The sequence below is a fragment of the Scyliorhinus canicula genome, chromosome 9 (assembly GCF_902713615.1).
Source record: "Scyliorhinus canicula chromosome 9, sScyCan1.1, whole genome shotgun sequence".
In the NCBI taxonomy this organism is placed as follows: domain Eukaryota; kingdom Metazoa; phylum Chordata; class Chondrichthyes; order Carcharhiniformes; family Scyliorhinidae; genus Scyliorhinus; species Scyliorhinus canicula.
The window spans coordinates 87,872,024-87,893,390 of NC_052154.1; the positions used below are offsets into that span (position 1 = coordinate 87,872,024).

General features: G+C 52.2%; 2 protein-coding genes across 2 annotated transcripts; one reads left to right on the plus strand and one right to left on the minus strand.

Moving 5' to 3' along the window:
• Nucleotides 1–634: 634 nt before the first annotated feature.
• Nucleotides 635–986, minus strand: LOC119971507 (ATP synthase subunit f, mitochondrial-like). Its single transcript, XM_038807119.1, is given in 2 exon segments — nt 635–929; nt 932–986. Coding segments are annotated over 2 exon segments (243 nt in total). The 3' UTR covers nt 635–741.
• Nucleotides 987–10,783: 9,797 nt separating this feature from the next.
• exosc6 (exosome component 6) lies at nt 10,784–20,748 on the plus strand. Its single transcript, XM_038807120.1, has 2 exons — nt 10,784–11,143; nt 18,961–20,748. The coding sequence occupies exons 1-2, from the start codon at nt 10,851–10,853 to the stop codon at nt 19,490–19,492; spliced, it is 825 nt and encodes a 274-aa protein (XP_038663048.1). The 5' UTR covers nt 10,784–10,850; the 3' UTR covers nt 19,493–20,748.
• Nucleotides 20,749–21,367: the final 619 nt, after the last annotated feature.

Genomic DNA, 21,367 nt, shown 5'->3' on the forward strand with positions numbered 1-21,367 from the left:
TTGCACCGACTGCCACAGAGTGGTGAGTAGAGCAGCAGTAGATAAGGCGAGTTAATGAAATGAAAAATGAAATGAAAATCACTTATTGTCACGAGTAGGCTTCAATGAAGTTACTGTGAAAAGCCCCTAGTCGCCACATTCCGGCGCCTGTCCGGGGAGGCTGGTACGGGAATCGAACTGTGCTGCTGGCCTGCTTGGTCTGCTTTAAAAGCCAGCGATTAGCCCTGTGAGCTAAACCAGCCCCATAATGTGTGGCTGGAGAAATGGTTCAAGAGGCAAGACTTTGGACGCCTAAGGCATTGGGACCAAGAGTGGCCTGTACAAGATGGAAGTGTTCAACGGGCCTGGAACCAAAGTTCTCACAGGAAAGTTAACCAGCGCCGTGGGGAAATAGAGGCAACATCAGAATGAAGCATTTGAGCGTAAATAAAGGTTCAGAGTGCACTGGGAGAGATGAACAGCCATTAGAATACACAGGAGTTTGGAAATCCGAAGGATCAGATGGAGGGGGGTAAAGTGGAGCAAACCAAGATGGGACAAAAACAGAAAATACTGGACAATCTCAGAAGATCTGACGGCAACTGTGGAAAGAAAAAGGAGCCAGCGTTTCGAGTCTGAATGACTTTTTTAAAGAGATCGACACTGGTCCTAATTTTATTTTCTATGATTCAACTCAAACAACTCGTTTCTTTAGCATTCCATAATTGCAGCGAGCGGAATGATCTGGAATTCAGCAACAGTTCAGTGATACTTCCTCCAACGCTGGTGCTTTAGATGATCGTACCCCCAGATGTAACTGATGAGAACGTAACCAGCCAGCATCATAGCAACACCACCGATCCCACCTCTCCTCACGTTGATGTACTTGTTGTAATACCGGTTATGGCCTCGGCGCAAAGGCGTTAGAATGCCATTGGGTGTGAAATCTCGCCCAGCTTCACGTCCATGAGACGCTTCTCCATGACTGGAACCGGCCTGTCCGCCATCTTCAGCAGCGCCTGCCTGGATGACTCTTTGTCAAGATGGTGTTGGACCACTGCTCTGTAATATACATTACTGACGTAGATTTTTGTTGAACAAAACTTCATTGAAAAAATGACGACTTCCAGCGATGATGTTGGGCTGAACTGTCGCACGTCAAGTGACTCTGCTGTAGGGCAGCATGGTGGCACAGTGGTTAGCATTGCTGCCTACGGCGCTGAGGGACCTGGGTTCAAATCCTGGTCCTGGGTCACTGTCCGTGTGAAGTTTGCACATTCTCCCCGTGTCTGCGTGGGTTTCACCCCCACAACCCAAAGATGTGAAAGGTAGGTAGATTGGCCACTCTAAATTGCCCCTTAATTGGAAAAAATAATTGAGTACTCTAAATTTAACCGTAAAACAATCACTTTTTAACAAAGCTCGCCAAAAATCCCACAGACTTGTATGGTTAATCCCACAGGAGCGGGGGGAGACAAAAAAAAAATCAGGATAGTCACGCACCGTCATAGCGACGCACCGACTGATCATTGGCGGGGGGGACTTTTACTGTGTACAGAACCGCAGACAGGTCGAACCCCATAATGGGGAATGTCTAGAACATGGCGAAGGAACTCGGTCGCTTTATGGGGCAGATGGGGGTGGTGGCCCCATGGAGGTTCATCCACCCAGGAGAGGAGGAGTTCTCTATTTCCCCAGTACACAACGTATACTCGAGGATTCAAAATTGGTGCTCCTAGGGCTGGTCAAGGCGGAGTACTCTGCAATCGTAATCTCCGACCACGCTCCACATTAGGTGGATGTGAGGTTGGAGTCTGGCAGTGGCCACCGTCCCACGTGGAGGTTGGACGCTGCGCTCCTAGCCAACTAGGCTTCCAGCGAGCGTGTAGCACAGGCCATAGCTGAGTATGTGAAAAACAACCAAAACGAGGAGGTCTCACCCACCACGTTCTGTGAGGCGTTAAAGGCCGTCATTAGAAGGGAAATTATCGCCTTTAAAGCACGAAGAGACAGAGAAGAGAGAGCAGCTAGGCATCAGCTGGTCGACTCCATACTGGAGGTAGACTGTAAATACTCTGAGGCCCTGACCGTAGAGCTCCTGGCAGAGAGGAAAAAGCTACAAAAGGACTTTGACCTGCTCTCCAAGAGGAAAATGGTGCACCAACTCCACCAGGCACTGGGAACTGAATATGAACACAGGAACAAAGCCAGCTGCCTGTTGGCGCACCAGCTCAAGAAGCTGGCAGCCACCAGCGAGATTGCGCAAATTAGGGACAACAGAGGCACGCTAGAAACAGACCCATACAAGGTTAACAAAACCTTTGAGGACTTTTTACCGTGACTGTCCCCCCCCCCCCCCCCCCCCCCCACAAAACCCCAACAGGGGACTCTGAGATTAAACAGTTCCTCGATGGACTGGACATGCCAGTTGTGGGGGATGAAAGAAAACAGGGCATGGAAGCACCACTAGACCAGACGGGTTCCTGGCGGACTTCTACAAGATGTTCGTGACAGCACTGGCCCAGCATCTGCGGGAAATGTTCAGACTCATTGGCGAGGGACACCTGCCACCTAGACTCGCACAAGCCTCAATCTCGCTAATACCCAAGAATGACAAGACCCGACTGAATGTGGTTCATACAGACCCATCTCATTACTAAACGTAGACGCCAAGATCCTAGTCAAAAGGCTGGAAGACTGCGTACCAGAGTAGGTCGCAGAGGATCAAACGGCCTTTGTCAAAGGTAGACAGCTAACATCGAACATCGGGTGCCTGCTGAATGTGATCATGACCCCATCCGAGGAGAGAAAATACCTGAGGTGATCGTTCCCCCTGGACCCAGAAAAGACCTTCGACAGAGTTGAGTGGAAGTACCTCATGGAGGTGCTGGAGTGGTTCGGGCTCAGAACAGGATTCACCACATGGGTGAAGCTGCTGTACAGTGCTCCCATGGCGAGTGTACGGACAAACAACACCAGCTTCTAGCTGCACAGGGGCACCAGGCCTGGATGCCCGCTGTCCCTGCTGCTTTTTGACCTAGCGATCGAACAATGACTGATCGCGCTCAGAACAGCAAAGAACTGGAGGGGGATCCAAACAGGAGATAGAGAGCATGGCCTGTTCCTCTACATCTCAAACCCACAAAGCAGCATGGAATGAATCATCACGCTCCTGAAGAGTTTGGTGCCTTCTCGGATTACAAACTCAACATGAGCAAAAGCAAGATTTTCCTGGTGAACACGCAAGGGGGAGGAGCAGCACTGGTGGGACTACCATTTTAAACAAGCCCAACACAAATTCCGCTATCTGGGAATCCAAATCGCTTATGATGGGATAGGGGTCCACAAATGGAACCTGGTCAGTCTGACAGACGAAGTCAAAAAGGACCTGCAAAGATGGAACACACAGAAAATCAAAATGAACCTGCAGCCCAGGTACTTCGTCCTACTAAGATCCATCCCGATCTATATCTCCCAAGGTCTTTTTTAATTAACTGGACAAATTAATCATGGCGTTATATTTGTAGGGGAAGGAATGCTAGCATCACACAGAAAACAAAATCCAGGGGAGGGCTAGCCCTCCCAAACCTACAATTCTGTCACTGAGCAGCGACAGTGGATAGAGTGATGGGATGGATAAAGGAGCCAGAAGCTGAGTGGGTGCGCGCGGAGAAGGCCTCCTACAAGGGATCTCTCTCCAGGCCTTTCCCATCCTCACCCAAGAAATATTCCAGCAGCCCAGTGGTGGTAGCCATTCTCCAGACTTGGAACCAATTATGGCAGCAATTCGGACTGATTGAATGTCCGACAAAGCCTCCATCTGCAATAACCACAGGTTGACACCAGCACTGACTGACGCCACCTTCAAAAGGTGGAGACAGGACTGGGGGGGGAACATTGACAGTCAGGGACCTATACACGGACGGCAGGATCACAACACTGGATGAACTGACGGGGAGATTCCAGCTAGCAAAGGGCAACAAACTCAGATACCTGCAGCTTAAAAACTTCCTACGGAAGGAGACAAGGACATATCCACAACCATCACGATAGACATTATTAGAAGAGCGACTGGACGCAGTCATCCTAGGCAGAGGGAACTGGAGTGACAAGTATGAACAACTGCGCGAGAGGGCCGAAACCGAACTGGAGGAGACGAGAAAGAAATAGGAGGTTCTAAATTGTGTGGGGATTATGGAGTGAAGCCCTGCACAGGGTCAACTCCACCTCCACATGCGCGTGGCTCAACCTAACGCAGCTAAAAGTGGTACATAGAGCCCACTTAGCCAGAACCCGAATGAGCAGGTTCTTCCCGGAGGTGGAGAATAGATGTGAGCGGTGCCAAGAAGGCTCAGCCATCCATACCCACATGTTTTGGTCTTTTTTATCATAGAATGTACAGTGCAAAAGGAGGCCATTCAGCCCATCGAGTCTGCACCGGCTCTTGGAAAGAGAACCCTACCCAAGGTCAACACCTCCACCCTGTCCCCATAATCCCACCCAACACTAAGGGCAATTTTGGACACTAAGGGCAATTTATCATGGCCAATCCACCTAACCTGCACATCTTTGGACTGTGGGAGGAAACCGGGGCACCCGGAGGAAAACCACGCACACATTGGGAGGATGTGCAGACTCCGCACAGACAGTGACCCAAGCTGGAATCGAACCTGGGACCCTGGAGCTGTGAAGCAATTATGCTATCCACAATGCTACCGTCTTGCCCCAGACTAGCTGGGTACTGGACAGCCTTCGAGGCAATGTCCAAAGTGGTGGGGATGAGGGTGGAGCCATGTCTGAAAGTGAAGGTCTTCGAGGTATCAGACCAGCCAGATCTCTTCATGGGGAGGAGGGTGGACGGCCTTGCCTTTGCCTCCCTGATCGCCTGCCATAGAATCTTGCTCGGCTGGCGATCAGCAGAACCACCCAAAGCTGCAGACTGGCTGTGCGACCTATCAGAATTTCTCCAAATGGAGAAAATCAAATTTACCATCCGTGGGCTTCCTCAAAACATGGGAGCCATTCACCATGACCTGTCGGTGGCCAACACACAAATAAATAAGTAGCCAGTAGCCAGGAAGAAATAGCCAGGACAAGATAGAAAGAGGAACGTAAGGGAGGACCCAGGGGTGGGGGGAGCAAGATGAGGTACACAAGGAGCACAGGGGAAGATAACAGCGGCAGCAACCACTGAACGGCAAGAGAACGTAAGGAAAAACGGGAAGGAGAAACCAGCAATTGCCGATGCCGAGGCAACTGCACAAAAGAATGTTAAAAACATTAGGGGGCACCACCCAGGTACCCCCTCCAACCTAGTTAGATGATCTGAGGGAAGGAAAGACACCCTGTCCTGTTATATTTCCGCGATCCTATGTATTTTGCTTTGCGATGTATATACCTGTATTTATAACATGTATAAAACCCAATAAAAAACATTTTAAAAAAAGAAAGACTTGCTTTATATAGCACATTTCACTGAATGTCTCAGAGCGCTTTATAGTCAATTGGAAGTATAGTCACTTTTGTAATGTAGAAAATGCAGCAGTCACGACACACACAGCGAACATCAGTAAACAGCAATGCAATAATGACCAGATCATCTGTTTTTGTTATGTTGATTTGAGGGAGGAACGTTAGCCAGGATTCCAGGATGAACACCCCTGCTCTTTGAAATAGTGCCATAGATCCACCCGAGCAGCCAGATGGGGGCCTTGGTTTAATATCTCACCTCAAAGACATTGATACTGCAGTTATTCCCTCAGTACCACACTGGAGCTTCAGCTTTGATTTTAAAGTTTCACACAATATTAGATATTATACTAAACAGTGGGGAGGATAGTAGAAGCCTTCAGAATGACACACAGACTGGTGAAATGAGCTGACATTGGGAGGATTAAATTTAGCACATAAAAGAGATAAGAATTGGTTGGAAGATTGAGAAGACAGAATGTGAACTAAATGGTACAGTTTTAAAGTGGATGCAGGAGCAGAGACCTCCGCAGCAAGCAAAGACAAATCTTTGAAGCTAGCAGGAAAATGTGAAAAGTTGCTTTATTCTCCTGGGAATTGAGTTAGGCACCTGCTGAAGTATTCCGTCCAATTCTGGGCAGCACCCTTGAGAAAGAATGTCTCGGCATTAGAGAGATAGGACTCTGTAACTTACTGAAGATCAGAGGGACTTTGGAGTGCGTATCCACAGATCTCTAGATACATACAGTTAAGAAGTCATGGGATACTTACCTTTATTAACCGAAGCATAGAATACAAGAGCAGGGAGGTCAATTTGGATCTGTATACAATGCTGGTCAGGCCACAACTGGAGTACTGTGTGCAGTTCTGGTCACCACATTATAGGAAAGTTGTGATTGCATTGGAGAGGGTGCACAGATTTATCAGGATGCTGCCTGAGATGGAGGGTCTGAGCTATGAGGAGAGATTGGACTGACTGGGACTGGTTTCCTTGGAGCAGCAACGGTTGAGAGTGTAGCCACCTGGGGTGGCCACGTCCCAATTCCAAAATGGACACTCGCAAAGAGTACAGGGAAAAATGGACAGCACTAGAAAAACAAGCAGGTACAAGGTTTCCTGTGGATTGGAACTTGCAGAGCCCAGACAAAACTGAAACTACAAGCCATTAGCATAGTAATGAGCTGTCTCCGGGGACAAAAGAGAAACATTTAAACAATCGGTACCAGGGCAGACTCCAGTGGAGACTAAAACAAAGGCAGGCCAACGGTTGCCTAAGCGATCGGGGAACGGCCCCGTTATTGGAGAGAATCGATACAAACGATTGGGACATGGTCCAATTAATTGGGACCAAGTCCAGGGTCCGCCCAGAAGGGCGCAAAACCCTTTGCACTATAAAACAGGATCCCCAAGGTCAGAACGCTCTCTGAAGCTCTCGAAAGAACTCTTAAGAACTCTTCTTCTTCACCTTCACCTTGGCATTTGGCTCTCAGCGACAAGAGGCACCAGCCAAGTAAGTCTAAGGTCAACGCACGGTGGTATCAGAAAGATACTTGGCGACTCTTGAGCAAAGGTAATTAAACAGAGCAAATTAAGGAAAGCATAACGAGCAACAAGAGGTAACCTGATAGAGGTGTATAAGATTATGATGGGCATAGTTGGGGTGGATAGGAAGGCGGGGGACTGGTAGGTTATGATTTGTAATGCACTGCCTGAAAGAAGCAGAATGATTAATAACTTTCAAAAGGGAAAGACTCACACGGGTACGCAAGAACAAGGGAGTGGGATTAATTCAATAGCTTTTTCAAAGCGTTAGCATGGGCCGAATGGCCTTCTCCATCAGTGATTGTGAGAGATTTCATTTATATGGCATATTTAGTACAGGACAGAGCAAAGACCGAGCAGTAGAGAAAGGGAAGAGAAAGGTAGTTGAATTTGTAGTCTAATAGTGAAGGGAGATACCAAAGTCATATTATTCCAAGCACTAGGACTGAGATAGCTACAGTGCACCACCAATAGTCAAACAGAGAGAGAACATGGGAACAACAGGAGGCCACTCAACCTCTTGAGCCTATTTCCTTCACTCAGATCGTGCCTGGTCTGGATCTCAAATCCATCTACCCACCTTGGTGATTTTTAAGACTTTGGCCTCTGCCTCATCAGACTTTCAAGAGTGATCATTTCAGATTCCCATTTGTATGAAGAAGTGTTTCCTAATGTCACACCCTAGCACTATTTGTAAGGTTTTGCCCTCTTGTCCTGGACTCCCCACTGGAAGAAATAGTTTCTCCCTCTGTACGCTACCAAATAATTTTTACATTGTCCCTCAGGGAGGTACTGTGCTGCATGGCTCATTGGTCTCGGAGTATGATTCTCGCTAAGAAATTTTCATTGAATTGTTCATGACTTGATGCTGGCAGGCAGCTTGACAGAACCAAGATGGAGAAGTGACTAATAGGTGGAAGCTTGGATCCTCCCATTCTTCATTACACAATTGCTCTTATGGAAGATGTCACCGAGGGGCAAAATGTAAATGACAAAAAGGATGGGGACCGACATTGAGGCCTTACTGTACAGCAGATGTAGGCATATATATAACATGGAGAAACCATAGCTGTACATGTGCATATGTACATAAACATTAGGAGTGCCTGCTCTCCCATTTGATAAGATCATAGCTGATCTGATTGTGGTCTCTACTTTCCTGTTCACTAACTACACCTTTTGATTCTCTTGTCAGCTATGGCAGATAGGAAGTGCAGCACGGTGGCACAGTGGTTAGCACTGCTGCCTCATGGCGCTGATGACCCAGATTCGATCCTGGCCCCAGGTCACTGTCTATGTGGAGTTTGCCCGTTCTTTTGTTTTTATAAATTTAGAGTTCCTAATTATTTTTTTTCCCATTACGGGGCAATATAGCATGGCCTATCCACCTAACCTGCACATCTTTTTGGGTTGTGGGGGTGAAATCCACGCAAAGTCCACACGAAGAGTGACCTAGGGCCGGGATTTGAACCCGGGCCCTCAGCGCCGCAGTCCCAGTGCTAACCACTGCGCCGCTGTGCTGCCCTAAGTTTGCACATTCTCCCCGGGTCTGCGTGGGTCTCACCCCCACAGCCCAAAAAGGTGTGCAGGGTAGGTAAATTGGCCACGCTAAATCGCCCCTTAATTGGAAAAAAAAGGAATTGGGTACTCAAAATTTTAAAAAAGCTAAGGCAGATAGGTGTGTAACCATGCAAGGACACTCTGCAGATATGTGACCGTGATTGAGGCCCAAATTTAGGGTTGCAGAGGTCCCAAAGGATATTATTGATCGATAGTCAGAAGCTCCATCTGCGGAATGCCAGAAGTGACAGACAGAGGACCTGGTGGAAATTAAGGCAATAAAGTCAGAACCAAGTGAATCATTTAACAGGTTGATATTAATTTACAAAACAGAAGGCCCCAGGATTTATCTTTGGTTTCTACTGCAAGTAGAAGTAAGGTGGGATCCCTCGGCTAGAGAAGATAGATTTCAGCCAGGTATTTCTATACAGTGACTTCTGCTGGAGTTAGATGAGGACATGATCTGTATTAGCTGTGGTGTGCTGGGTGAGCTGCTGACATACACTATCGGCTTATACAGGATAGCCACTGGGGTGAGAGACAAATGGGCTGCCAGTGCCTGCACCATGCAAAAAAACAAATATTTCAGATTGAGGAGAAAAACACACAAAAAAAACAAACGCTTTGATTTCAAACATCTCCACATTCACACTCACTGGTCCTAGTGAGAAAAGAAAGACTGGCAGTTCCATAGTAACAATCTCAGAACATCCCAAAGCGTTTTACAGCCAATAAATAATCTTGAAGTGTCGTCACTGTTCCACTTAGGAAATATGGCGGCCAATCTACAATTAACGACCTGATTATCTGTTTTAGGAATGGGACAATTTCCCTGCTTTTCTTCAGAATAATGCAGTCGGGATTTTTCCACATGCATCTGAAGGCTGTGTTGTTGAGTATGTTCAAGGCTGAGATAGGCTGATTTTTAATCAGTAAGGGAACCAAGGGTTATGGGAATGAGGCGAGAAAGTGGAGTTGAGGATTACATCAGATCAGCCATGATCTCATTGAATGGCAGAACAGACCCGATGGGCCGAATGGCCTATTTCTGCTCCCACGTCTCATGCTCTTATGAAAGAAAATTACAAACAATATTTCCTGCGCTGAAATGCAAGCCTAGATTAAGCACTCAAGTCTCAGGATCAGAGTTTAAATCCACAACCTTCCAATTGAGGGGTGAGGCTGCTACTCTTCAGGCACTGGTCACTCTTCTACTGAATAAATGCATCTCCCTCCAGCCACTGATGCATACTGTGAAATAATTGAGTCCTGAGTCACGGTACCTGGAGAGTGCATAAAGGATTCACGAGAATGGTTCCATAGGCAAGGAACTTTGGTTTTGAAATTAGATTGGAGAAAAAGAGGCTGAGAGAAAATTTGAGACATATTCAACATCATAAAGGGTATGGCCAGATCCGGAGAAAATATCTCCACTTGTAAAAGGACTGAGAATGAAAAAGCACACATGTAAAGTAATTGGCAGCAAAAGTGATGTGAGAAAAAAGTGTTCTCATGCACCAAGTCGTTGAGGCGTGGAATGCCTGAGAGTGGGGTGAAGGTAGATTCAATCGAAGCATTCCAAAGATTATCTGAAAAGGAAGAATGTGCAGGTTTATGGAGAGACGGTGGGGGGAATGGAAATAAGTCTATTGGTCATCAGAGAGTCATTGCAGACACCTTAACCAAAAGACACCTTAACATTGGGCAGCGCGGTAACACAGTAGTTAGCACAGTTGCTTCGTTGCTCCAGTCTGCACATTATCCTCGTGTCTGCGTGGGTTTCCTCCGGGTGCTCCGGTTTCCTCCCACAGTTGAAAGATGTGCAGGTTAGGTGGATTGGTCATGATAAATTGCTCTTAGTGTCCAAAAAGGTTGGATGGGGTTACTGGGTTATGGGTGTGGGCTTAAGTGGGGTGCTAATTCCAAATGCAGACTCGATGGGCCGAATGTCCTCTGAATGGCACTGTAGATTCTACCATTGGCCATGCTAAATTGCCCTTGGTGTTCAAAGAAAGTTAGGAAAGGTTATTGGGATAGGATGGAAGTGGGTCGGTGCAGACTCGATGGGTCGAATGGCCTCCTTCTGCACTGTATGTTCTATTCATCGAAGCTGAAATCTGTGCTTCACACCTTTGCAGAGGAAGTAGTTGGGGACTGACCGCAAGAGGGCGCAGCCTGTGCTTGGTCCTCCAATACAGCAGGGGGCGCTGCCAGCAGAAGAGCGGGGCAGCTCTTGCTAGCGGCGCTGCTTCTTTGTTTGCGGCCCTGTGCTCCGCGCCGGAGCCTCGAGTTCCTGCCTCATGCCGGTAGACACCAAGCGGGTGCGGGGCCCGGAAGAATCCCAATCGCCGCTGCTGTTTGTGAGGGCAGATGCGGGTGCGAAGCCGAGGTCTTTGCAGCACCGGACGGACGGGCGATCGGCAGCCGAGCCGAGGCCGGTGTTTGCCCGGGCCGGGCTGGTGAGCCAGGCGGATGGCTCGGTGTACGCTGAGTACGGACGGAGCAAGGTGCTGTGCGCCGTGTACGGACCCAGAGAGAGCGACAGGAAGGAGGAGCGCCGCCTGAGCGGGGCCACCCTGGGCTGCGAGTTCAGGTGGGAGCGCCCACGTGGGGTGATGATTAAAGGGGGGGGGGGGGGTGATGATGATTAAAGGGGGGGGGGGGGGGTGATGATGATTAAAGGGGGGGGGGGGGGGTGATGATGATTAAAGGGGGGGGGTGATGATGATTAAAGGGGGGGTGATGATGATTAAAGGGGGGGGTGATGATGATTAAAGGGGGGGGGGGTGATGATGATTAAAGGGGGGGGGGTGATGATGATTAAAGGGGGGGGGGTGATGATGATTAAAGGGGGGGGGTGATGATGATTAAAGGGGGGGGGGATGATGATTAAAGGGGGGGGGTGATGATGATTAAAGGGGGGGGGTGGATGATGATAAAGGGGGGGTGATGATGATTAAAGGGGGGGGTGATGATGATGGGGGATGATGATTAAAGGGGGGGGTGATGATGATGGGGGGATGATGATGATTATGGGGGGGATGATGATGATGATGGGGGGGATGATGATGATGGGGGGATGATGATGATGATGGGGGGGGATGATGATAATGAGGGGGTGATGATGATGGGGATGGGAGGGGGGGTATGATGATGGATGGGAGGGGGGATGATGATGGGATGGGGAGGGGGGTGATGATTGGATGGGGAGGGGGGTTGATGATGGGATGGGGAGGGGGTTGATGATGGGATGGGGAGGGGGGTTGATGATGGGATGGGGAGGGGGGTTGATGATGGGATGGGGAGGGGGGTTGATGATGGGATGGGGAGGGGGGGTGATGATGGGATGGGGAGGGGGGTTGATGATGGGATGGGGAGGGGGGTTGATGATGGGATGGGGAGGGGGGTTGATGATGGGATGGGGAGGGGGGTTGATGATGGGATGGGGAGGGGGGTTGATGATGGGATGGGAGGGGGGTTGATGATGGGATGGGGAGGGGGGTTGATGATGGGATGGGGAGGGGGGTTGATGATGGGATGGGGAGGGGGGTTGATGATGGGATGGGGAGGGGGGTTAATGATGGGATGGGGAGGGGGGGTAATGATGGGATGGGGAGGGGGGTAATGATGGGATGGGGAGGGGGGTAATGATGGGATGGGGAGGGGGGGTAATGATGGGATGGGGAGGGGGGGGGTAATGATGGGATGGGGAGGGGGGGTAATGATGGGATGGGGAGGGGGGGTAATGATGGGATGGGGAGGGGGGGTAATGATGGGATGGGGAGGGGGGGTAATGATGGGATGGGGAGGGGGGGTGAATGATGGGATGGGGAGGGGGGGGGTGATGATGGGATGGGGAGGGGGGGGGGATGATGGGATGGGGAGGGGGGGTAATGATGGGATGGGGAGGGGGGGTAATGATGGGATGGGGAGGGGGGGTAATGATGGGAATGGGGAGGGGGGGTAATGATGGGAATGGGGAGGGGGAGGTAATGATGGGATGGGGAGGGGGGTTAATGATGGGATGGGGAGGGGGGTAATGACTGGGATGGGGAGGGGGGTAATGATGGGATGGGGAGGGGGGTAATGATGGGATGGGGAGGGGGGGTAATGAATGGGATGGGGAGGGGGGGGTAATGATGGGATGGGGAGGGGGGTAATGATGGGATGGGGAGGGGGTAATGATGGGATGGGGAGGGGGGTAATTGGATGGGGATGGGGAGGGGGTAATGATGGGATGGGGAGGGGGGTAATGATGGGATGGGGAGGGGGTGGTAATGATGGGAGGGGAGGGGGGTAATGATGGGATGGGGAGGCGGGGTAATGATGGGATGGTGAGGGGGTAATGATGGGATGGGAGGGGGGGTAATGATGGGATGGGGAGGGGGGGGGTAATGATGGGATGGGGAGGGGGGGGTAATGATGGGATGGGGAGGGGGGTAATGATGGGATGGGGAGGGGGGTAATGATGGGTGGGGAGGGGGGGTAATGATGGGATGGGGAGGGGGGGTTAATGATGGGATGGGGGGGGGGGGTAATGATGGGATGGGGAGGGGGGTAATGAGGATGGGGAGGGGGGTAATGAGGATGGGGATGGGGAGGGGGGTAATGATGGGATGGGGAGGGGGGGGGTAATGATGGGATGGGGAGGGGGGGTAATGATGGGATGGGGAGGGGGGTAATGATGGGATGGGCAGGGGGGTAATGATGGGATGGGCAGGGGGGGTAATGATGGGATGGGGAGGGGGGTAATGATGGGATGGGGAGGGGGGTAATGATGGGATGGGGAGGGAGGGGGGTAATGATGGATGGGGAGGGGGGGTAATGATGGGATGGGGAGGGGGGTAATGATGGGATGGGGGAGGGGGGGTAATGATGGGATGGGGATGGGGGGGTAATGATGGGATGGGGAGGGGGGTAATGATGGGATGGGGAGGGGGGTAAGGTAATGATGGGATGGGGAGGGGGGTAATGATGGGATGGGGAGGGGTGGTAATGATTGGGATGGTGAGGGGGTAATGATGGGTGGGGAGGTGGGTACTGATGGGTATGGGCAGGGGGGTAATGATGGGCTGGGGAGGGGGTGTAATGATGGGATGGGGAGGGGTGGTAATGATGGGATGGGGTGGGGGGTTGGTACTGATGGGATGGGGAGGGGTGGTAATGATCGGATGGGGATGGGGTGGTACATGATGGGATGGGGATGGGGAGGGGGGGGTAATGATGGTATGGTGGATGGGGGTATGCGGGGGGGAGGGTAATGATGGGATGGGAGGGGGGTAATGATGGGATGGGGAGGGGGGTATGATGGGATGGGGAGGGGGGTAATGATGGGATGGGGAGGGGGGGTAATGATGGGATGGGGAGGGGGGTAATGATGGGATGGGGAGGGGGGTAATGATGGGATGGGGGAGGGGGGTAATGATGGGATGGGGAGGGGGGGTAATGATGGGATGGGGAGGGGGGTAATGATGGGATGGGGAGGGGGGGTAATGATGGGATGGGGAGGGGGGTAATGATGGGATGGGAGGGGGGTGATGATGGGGAGGGGGGAGGAGGGGGTGATGATGGGTGGGGGGTGTTGATGGGGGAGAGGAGAGGGGGGGATGAGGGGATGGGAGTAGGGGGGGTGTTGATGGGTGGGGGGGGGGTTTTGCGCGCGCCCTTGTAGGGTGTAAACAGTGTAACCAAAGATAACAATACAGTAGTCCCCCGTTATACCGCGCTCCGCAATACAATCTCCGGATCAAAGTTCGCGATATACCGCGGGGGGGCTGATGGACCCCAACTGTCAGTTGTGTCAATTTCAGCGGCCGGCTCCGGAGAGAAGCTGCTCTCACTGAAATAATCAGCCGGCCGCTGAAATTGACACTGCCGACTGCTCTCTCCATGATTGGGGGGGGGGAGGGTGGTTGGGGGGGGGGAGAGGAGGGGGGGCGGGTGTTGGGGGGGGAGAGGAGGGGGGCGGGTGTTGGGGGGGAGAGGAGGGGGGGCGGGGTGTTGGGGGGGAGAGGAGGGGGGCGGGTGTTGGGGGGGGAGAGGGGGGGGGGGGGAGAGGAGGGGGGCGGGTGTTGGGGGGGGGAGAGGAGGGGGGGCGGGTGTTGGGGGGGGGAGAGGAGGGGGGGCGGGTGTTGGGGGGGGGGGAGAGGAGGGGGGGCGGGTGTTGGGGGGGGAGAGGAGGGGGGCGGGTGTTGGGGGGGGGGAGGGGGGGGGGTGGGTGTTGGGGGGGAGAGGAGGGGGGCGGGTGTTGGGGGGAGAGGAGGGGGGGCGGGTGTTGGGGGGGGAGAGGAGGGGGAGCGTGGTGTTGGGGGGGAGAGGAGGGGGGGCGGGTGTTGGGGGGAGGGGGGAGAGGAGGGGGGGCGGGTGTTGGGGGGAGAGGGGGGGCGGGTGTTGGGGAGAGGGGGGGCGGGTGTTGGGGGGGGAGAAGGGGGGCGGTTGTTGGGGGGGAGAGGAGGGGGGGCGGGTGTTGGGGGGGAGAGGAGGGGGGGCGGGTTGTTGGGGGGGAGAGGAGGGGGGGCGGGTGTTGGGGAGAGAGGAGGGGGGCGGGTGTGTGGGGGAGAGGAGGGGGGGGGCGGGTGTTGGGGGGGAGAGGAGGGGGGGCGGGTGTTGGGGGGGAGAGGAGGGGGGGCGGGTGTTGGGGGGGGAGAGGAGGGGGGGGGGGTGTTGGGGGGAAGAGGAGGGGGGGGCGGGTGTTGGGGGGGAAGAGGAGGGGGGGCTGTGTGTTGGGGGGGGGAGAGGAAGGGGGGCGGGGTGTGGGGGGACCCCCCCTGCGGGTGTGGAGGGGACCCCCCTGCGGGTGTGGAGGGGACCCCCCTGCGGGTGTGGAGGGGACCCCCCCTGCGTGTGTGGAGGGGACCCCCCTGCGGGTGTGGAGGGACCCCCCTGCGGGTGAGGGGAGATCCCCCTGCGGGTGTTGGGGGAGAGACCCCCCTGCGGGTGTTGGGGGAGAGACCCCCCTGCGGGTGTTGGGGGAGAGACCCCCCTGCGGGTGTTGGGGGAGAGACCCCCCTGCGGGTGTTGGGGGAGAGACCCCCCTGCGGGTGTTGGGGGAGAGACCCCCCCTGCGGGTGTTGGGGGAGAGACCCCCCTGCGGGTGTTGGGGGAGAGACCCCCCTGCGGGTGTTGGGGGAGAGACCCCCCTGCGGGTGTTGGGGAGAGAGGAGGGCCCTGCGGGTGTTGGGGGACGGGGTAGGAGAGGGGAGGAGGGGGGGGGGGAGGGGGCGAGCCGGAGGGTGTGAGGTGGGTGGGGTGGGGTGGGGAAGGGGAGAGGAGGAGACAGAGCCCAGTGGGTGTTGGGGGAGAGGGGGCGAGCCAGAGGGGGCGAGCCGGAGGGTGTGGGGGGGAGAGGGGGTCTAGTTGGAGGATGTGGGGGCGAACCGGAGGGTGTGGGGGGAGAGGGGGGGGGGGGAGAGGGGTCTAGTTGGAGGATGTGGGGGGAGAGGGGGCGAGCCGGAGGGTGTTGGGGGGGGGGGAGGGGGCGAGTCGGAGGGTGTGGGGGGAGAGGGGTCTAGTTGGAGGATGTGGGGGGAGAGGGGGCAAGCCGGAGGAAAAAAAAAAGAAATTGACGCTGCCGGCTGCTCTCTCCCTCCAATCAGAAACATTAAAACTTAAAAGTTGGATTGGAGGGAGAGAGCAGCCGGCAGTGTCAATTTCAGCGGCCGGCTGATTATTTCACTGAGAGCAGCTTCTCTCCGGATCAAAGTGAGCCGGCCGCTGAAATTTTAATTGGATCCACGATGGGGGTTTTAAATTTATTTAAAAATCTATGCTAGCGCTTCCCATTGTGAGTCTACGGGGGTCTGACCTCTCCCCCCGCCCCCCGTAGACTCACAAGGGGAAGCGCTAGCATAGATTTTAAAATAAATTTAAAACCCCCATCGTGGATATCCGCGGCTCGGCTACAACGCGGGTGGGGGTCTTGGACCCCAACACCCGCGTTATAAAGGGGGACTACTGTACTGCCTGAAGGGCTTGTTTGTTTCAAATCACTAGCTTTCAGAGCGCAGCTCAGGCCACCTGAGGAAGGAGCTGTGCTCCGAAAGCTAGTGATTCGAAACAAAGCTGTTGGACTTTAACCTGGTGTTGTAAGACTTCTTACTGTTCTCACCCCAGTCTAACGCATCTCCACATCATGGTCCCAGGAAAACAAAGAAACCCCCATCAGCCCACAATCTCAGTGTAAACACACAAACCCCCAAAGAATCATCTATGCGAAAGAAATCCCAACTCCTACCGTGTCCAAATAGGCAACATCAACCTATTTTGCACATTTAACATGCAGTACAAAATAGAGCTACATACACTCCTCCACACCCCCTACCCTCAGTCCAAGACAAAGCCTCAGTCCCATTTCTCACTTCTGCCCCAGTCCTTGACAAACGCCTGCGCTGCTTCCACCGTCTCAAAGTAAAAGTCTTTGGAGTTGTAGGTCACCCTCAATGTAGCTGGGTACATTACGCTGAACTGCACCTGCTGTTATACACTCGACCAAAGGCAGCTCGCCTCCTCGCCAACTCCACAGTAAAGTCCTGGTATATACGTATACCAGCTCCAGCCCACTGAACATCCCGCTTCTGCTTTGCCCAACACAGGACCTTCTCCTTCACGCGGTACACAGAACAGTACAGCACAGAACAGGCCCTTCGGCCCTCGATGCTGTGCCGAGCAATGATCACCCTACTCAAACCCACGTATCCACCCCATACCCGTAACCCAACAACCCCCCCATTAACCTTACATTTTAGGACACTACGGGCAATTTAGCATGGCCAATCCACCTAACCCGCACATCTTTGGACTGTGGGAGGAAACCGGAGCACCCGGAGGAAACCCACGCACACACGGGGAGGACGTGCAGACTCCGCACAGACAGTGACCCAGCCGGGAATCGAACCTGGGACCCTGGAGCTGTGAAGCATTTATGCTAACCACCATGCTACCGTGCTGCCCATGGTACCTATGGAGACAAATAATCACTGCTCTTGGGGCTCATTTGCCTTTGGTTTGATCCAGCTTGTACCGAGAGGGAACTTCCCCCTCCGCCAACATCTTGGCTAAATGCTCCGTTGGCCTCGGGTCCTCCACCCCTTCGGGCAGGCTCACGATCCTCAGATTTTGCTGCCTCGATCTCTTTTCCAGGTCCTCTGCTTTGGCTTGCAAACCCTTGTTGGCCTCCACCACCCTCTGCATCTCCTCACCCATTGAAGTGAGTTGATCACTGTGTTGCGACGAGGCCTCTTCCACTCCCTTCAGTTTCTCACCCTGCTCCCGTACCTCAGCTGATGCCCTCGACACTGCGGCCTTCCCCGAAGCCATCGTCTCCTCCACCCGCACCTTCAGTAGTGCCATCATCTCCTTCCCCATCATCTCCATGTGCTTTGCGAACTGTTTTTCAAGTTCCACAACCATCACCTCAGTCATCTGTTCTGCTGTGAACAAGCGGCTCCACCCAGCCTCCACCGTCCTTCCAGTTGCTGAACTGACCATTCCGCTCAATGGCGAACCTTTCTTTCGCCGCCATCTTCACGGCAGCTTTCCTTTGGGTTTTGTACATCTTTCTTCCTTATGTCTTCCTGCACTTATTTAACCAGAAATTGCCCCTGGGACCGGGCATTAATTCTAAAAAATCACACCTCGAGCAAGAGCCACCCAACGTGCGACTTCCTCCTACATGCCGTCACCAGAAGTCGAGATTATTTCTATCTAGTTTTTAGTCTGTTGAAAGTTTTTTCTTTTCCTACATACTATCTTGAACTGAGCTTCAAAACACTGGTCAAAATGTTTAATACTTATTACCTCACATATCAGTACAAGTATGGGGACAAACACTGTAGCAACTCCTTTGCCCTCTGTCTGCACAGGTATCCCACTCTCAGCAACCTTTCCACTCCATGCTGTACTCGTTTTATGGCCACTCAGTGGGACATTGGACAGAATGCTTCAGCCTAACCTGTACTTTGTAGAGATTTAGCACCTTTCTACTCTGTGTCTCGTGGAATTCTGCCCTGTCAGAAACTCTGATGGGAGCAGATTCATTAAACGGGGATTAAAAGAAAAGCTGGGATTGTGGAGAGCAGGGATAGTTGCTTGATAGTCAATGGGGAAATGGTGAATTGAATATGGAGATTGTGAAGGAACTCCTGGAGCCAGGAGATTGGTGTTCATTTCCCCAAATTGGCTGAGATGCCTGGTTTGATTGTGTGTGCAACAATGCTTCATCATAAATCTGGACCCCAGCTCACATCAACACCTTGAGAAACAAGGTTGTGTTTTAAATAAATGGGAATTATAAAATGTTGGCCCATTTTTCCTGAAAGCGCTATCCAATTAGTCCCATTCCCTCGTCATCATATACTTCCTTGTTGAGTGTCAGATGAATAAATTCAAAGCATTTTTTTTCCCACCTTGTAGATTCGCCCCGTTCTCTTGCAAGATGAGAGCAGCCTGGATTCAGGGCACCCTGGAAAAGGAGTACTCATCAATCATGGAACAGAGTTTACAGCCTGCCATCTGCCTCCACAAGTACCCTCGATCCCAGATTGAGGTATATGTGATGGTTCTTGAGAATGACGGCTCCACCTTGGCAGCTGCTTTGACTTGTGCCTCCATTGCGCTGGCAGAAGCAGGCATTGAGATGTTCGATGTGGTGGTGGGTTGCTCCCTGAGGCAGTGTGGAGATGTCTCCCTTCTGGACCCATCTGCAGCCGAGGAATACAGTGCATCCAGCTCCCAGGAGGTAGATAATGGCAGCTTAACTGTGGCATTATTGCCCACCCTTAATCAGATCTCAGGACTGGTGTCCAAAGGAGAGTGGCAGGAGCAGACATCGGTGGAAGCAATCAAGGCTTGTGTTGAGGGCTGTCAGAAGCTGTACTCTGTAGTCCAGCAATGTCTAACCAAATCGGTCAAGAGAAAGAACCCACAACTTGTCAGTAAGGCTTAGATACACTCTGATGGACATTCCAGTAAATACTTGTCTTGAAAAAAAGTTTCAATTTAAAATGTTTTTTTTTTACTATTGTGTTAACTGCATTTACACGATTCAAGTTCTAAAATCTCTTTGTTAAAAGTTAACTAATATGGAACCGTACACTGTTGGATTGAAGTGGCAGCTTACTTCCTCCCGTTGTGCTGTGTTGCCTGATCTGTTGCCTGGGGCTGGTTTAGCTCACTCGGCTAAATCGCTGGCTTTTACAGCAGACCAAGCAGGCCAGCAGCACGGTTCAATTCCCGTACCAGCCTCCCCGGACAGGCGCCGGAATGTGGCGACTAGGGGCTTTTCACAGTAACTTCATTGAAGCCTACTCGTGACAATAAGCGATTTTCATTCATTTTCATCTACGCTGCAGTTGAGAAGCTGCAATTGACTCCCAACGCCCCAAGTTGGGGAAGGGAGAATTGCTCTGGGTTCCTGTTGCTGTTCAGTCATTCTTGCTGGATGTGTGGGTGTTGAGACACGATTCGTTTCTTGACTCAACCACGATTCCCCTCTGACGGTGCAAATGGTGTACTCCAGCAAAGCCCGAACTTCAGGTGAAGCAGAGAGAGTATCTGAAGTTGAAATCTCAGATGATATGTAAGTCTCTCTTCGCTGCTTATTTTTGCCAGGCCACAGCATTCCTCACTAACTAGGTTTCTTCTCTGTGAGCCTGTGAATGTCTGATATCAGTCTGATATTTATCCTGAATAATCCTTGTAGGTTATTAAGACGTCCATCTTATTTGATGGATAAATATCTTCAACTCGTCCCAGATATGGTCTTTGTTTGTCCTCTGGGTAGAAACGAGAAGAAACTGCTTGGTGCAGAGAGTTGGTATTGAGTGTGTGTCACCTGAATGACTTGGAGGTGAATGGCTACTGGCTGTAAGTCCATTGCGTTAAATTAGCTTGGGAAAACTCAACTCAGTAGCTGGTGGGCATCAGCCTTCAACAGAAAACTTCTCCGAATTCAGTCCTGCTGGTGGTACGATGGCAGTTGGTGTGAGGATGTTGCTCTTCACCCTGCTGCAGTAATGGGGGCTACACTACGGCAGATCACTGGGTAGGGTAGACAACATTGCTCCACACCCAACTTGTAGTGTGCCAGACCTGGGTACGCTTGATGCTGAATGTTTACTGTGGGAAAAGTTCATTCAGTCTGTTAATTCACTGGCATGTCTGTTTATTTTTTTACTAATAAAGTCAAAATTCATGACTATTTCTCTGTTGTCGTTCTATGCTATGTTGTAACCTGGGAGAACCATCTAATCGACCTCGATAAGCAATAGCTATGCTGAGTTACAGTGTGGATCAGATGTAAAGTTCCAATTAATAACACAGTACCATTATTTGCCTGATTCTTTTGGGTCAAATAATAGGAAAATATTTGATTTTTCTTGCGCCCCCCCCCCCCCCCCCCCCCCCCCCCCCCCCCCCCCCCCCCCTTATGATTGCTACCAGGACCCTGTGTAACCCATCACTGGATGTATACTTTTGTGGGTGTTGGGGGAGGATAGAATTTGGCCAGGCAGTGAGATACCCTTTCCGGTATTTCAAGACTCAAATAGTCCAGCAATGTCTAACCAAATCGGAAAGGCTGCCAGTACGGCATTGTAACACAGTGGTTAGTACTGTTGCTTCACAGTTCCAGTGTCCCAGGTTCGATTCCGGCTTGGGTCACTGTCTGTGCGGAGTCTGCACATTCCACCAGCGTCTGCGTGGGTTTCCTCCGGGTGCTCCGGTTTCCCCCCACAGTTCAAAGATGTGCAGGTTAGGTGGATTGGCCATGTTAAATTGCTCTTAGTGTGCCGCTAGTTGCATCCATCAGGACGGCCTGCAC

Excerpts from the sequence above, each read along its gene's own strand:
- exosc6 (XM_038807120.1), top strand. The coding sequence starts at position 10,851 with ATGCCGGTAGACACCAAGCGGGTGCGGGGCCCGGAAGAATCCCAATCG. Across the intron at positions 11,144-18,960 it reads ACCCTGGGCTGCGAGTTCAG|ATTCGCCCCGTTCTCTTGCA; the intron begins GTGGGAGCGCCC and ends CCCACCTTGTAG.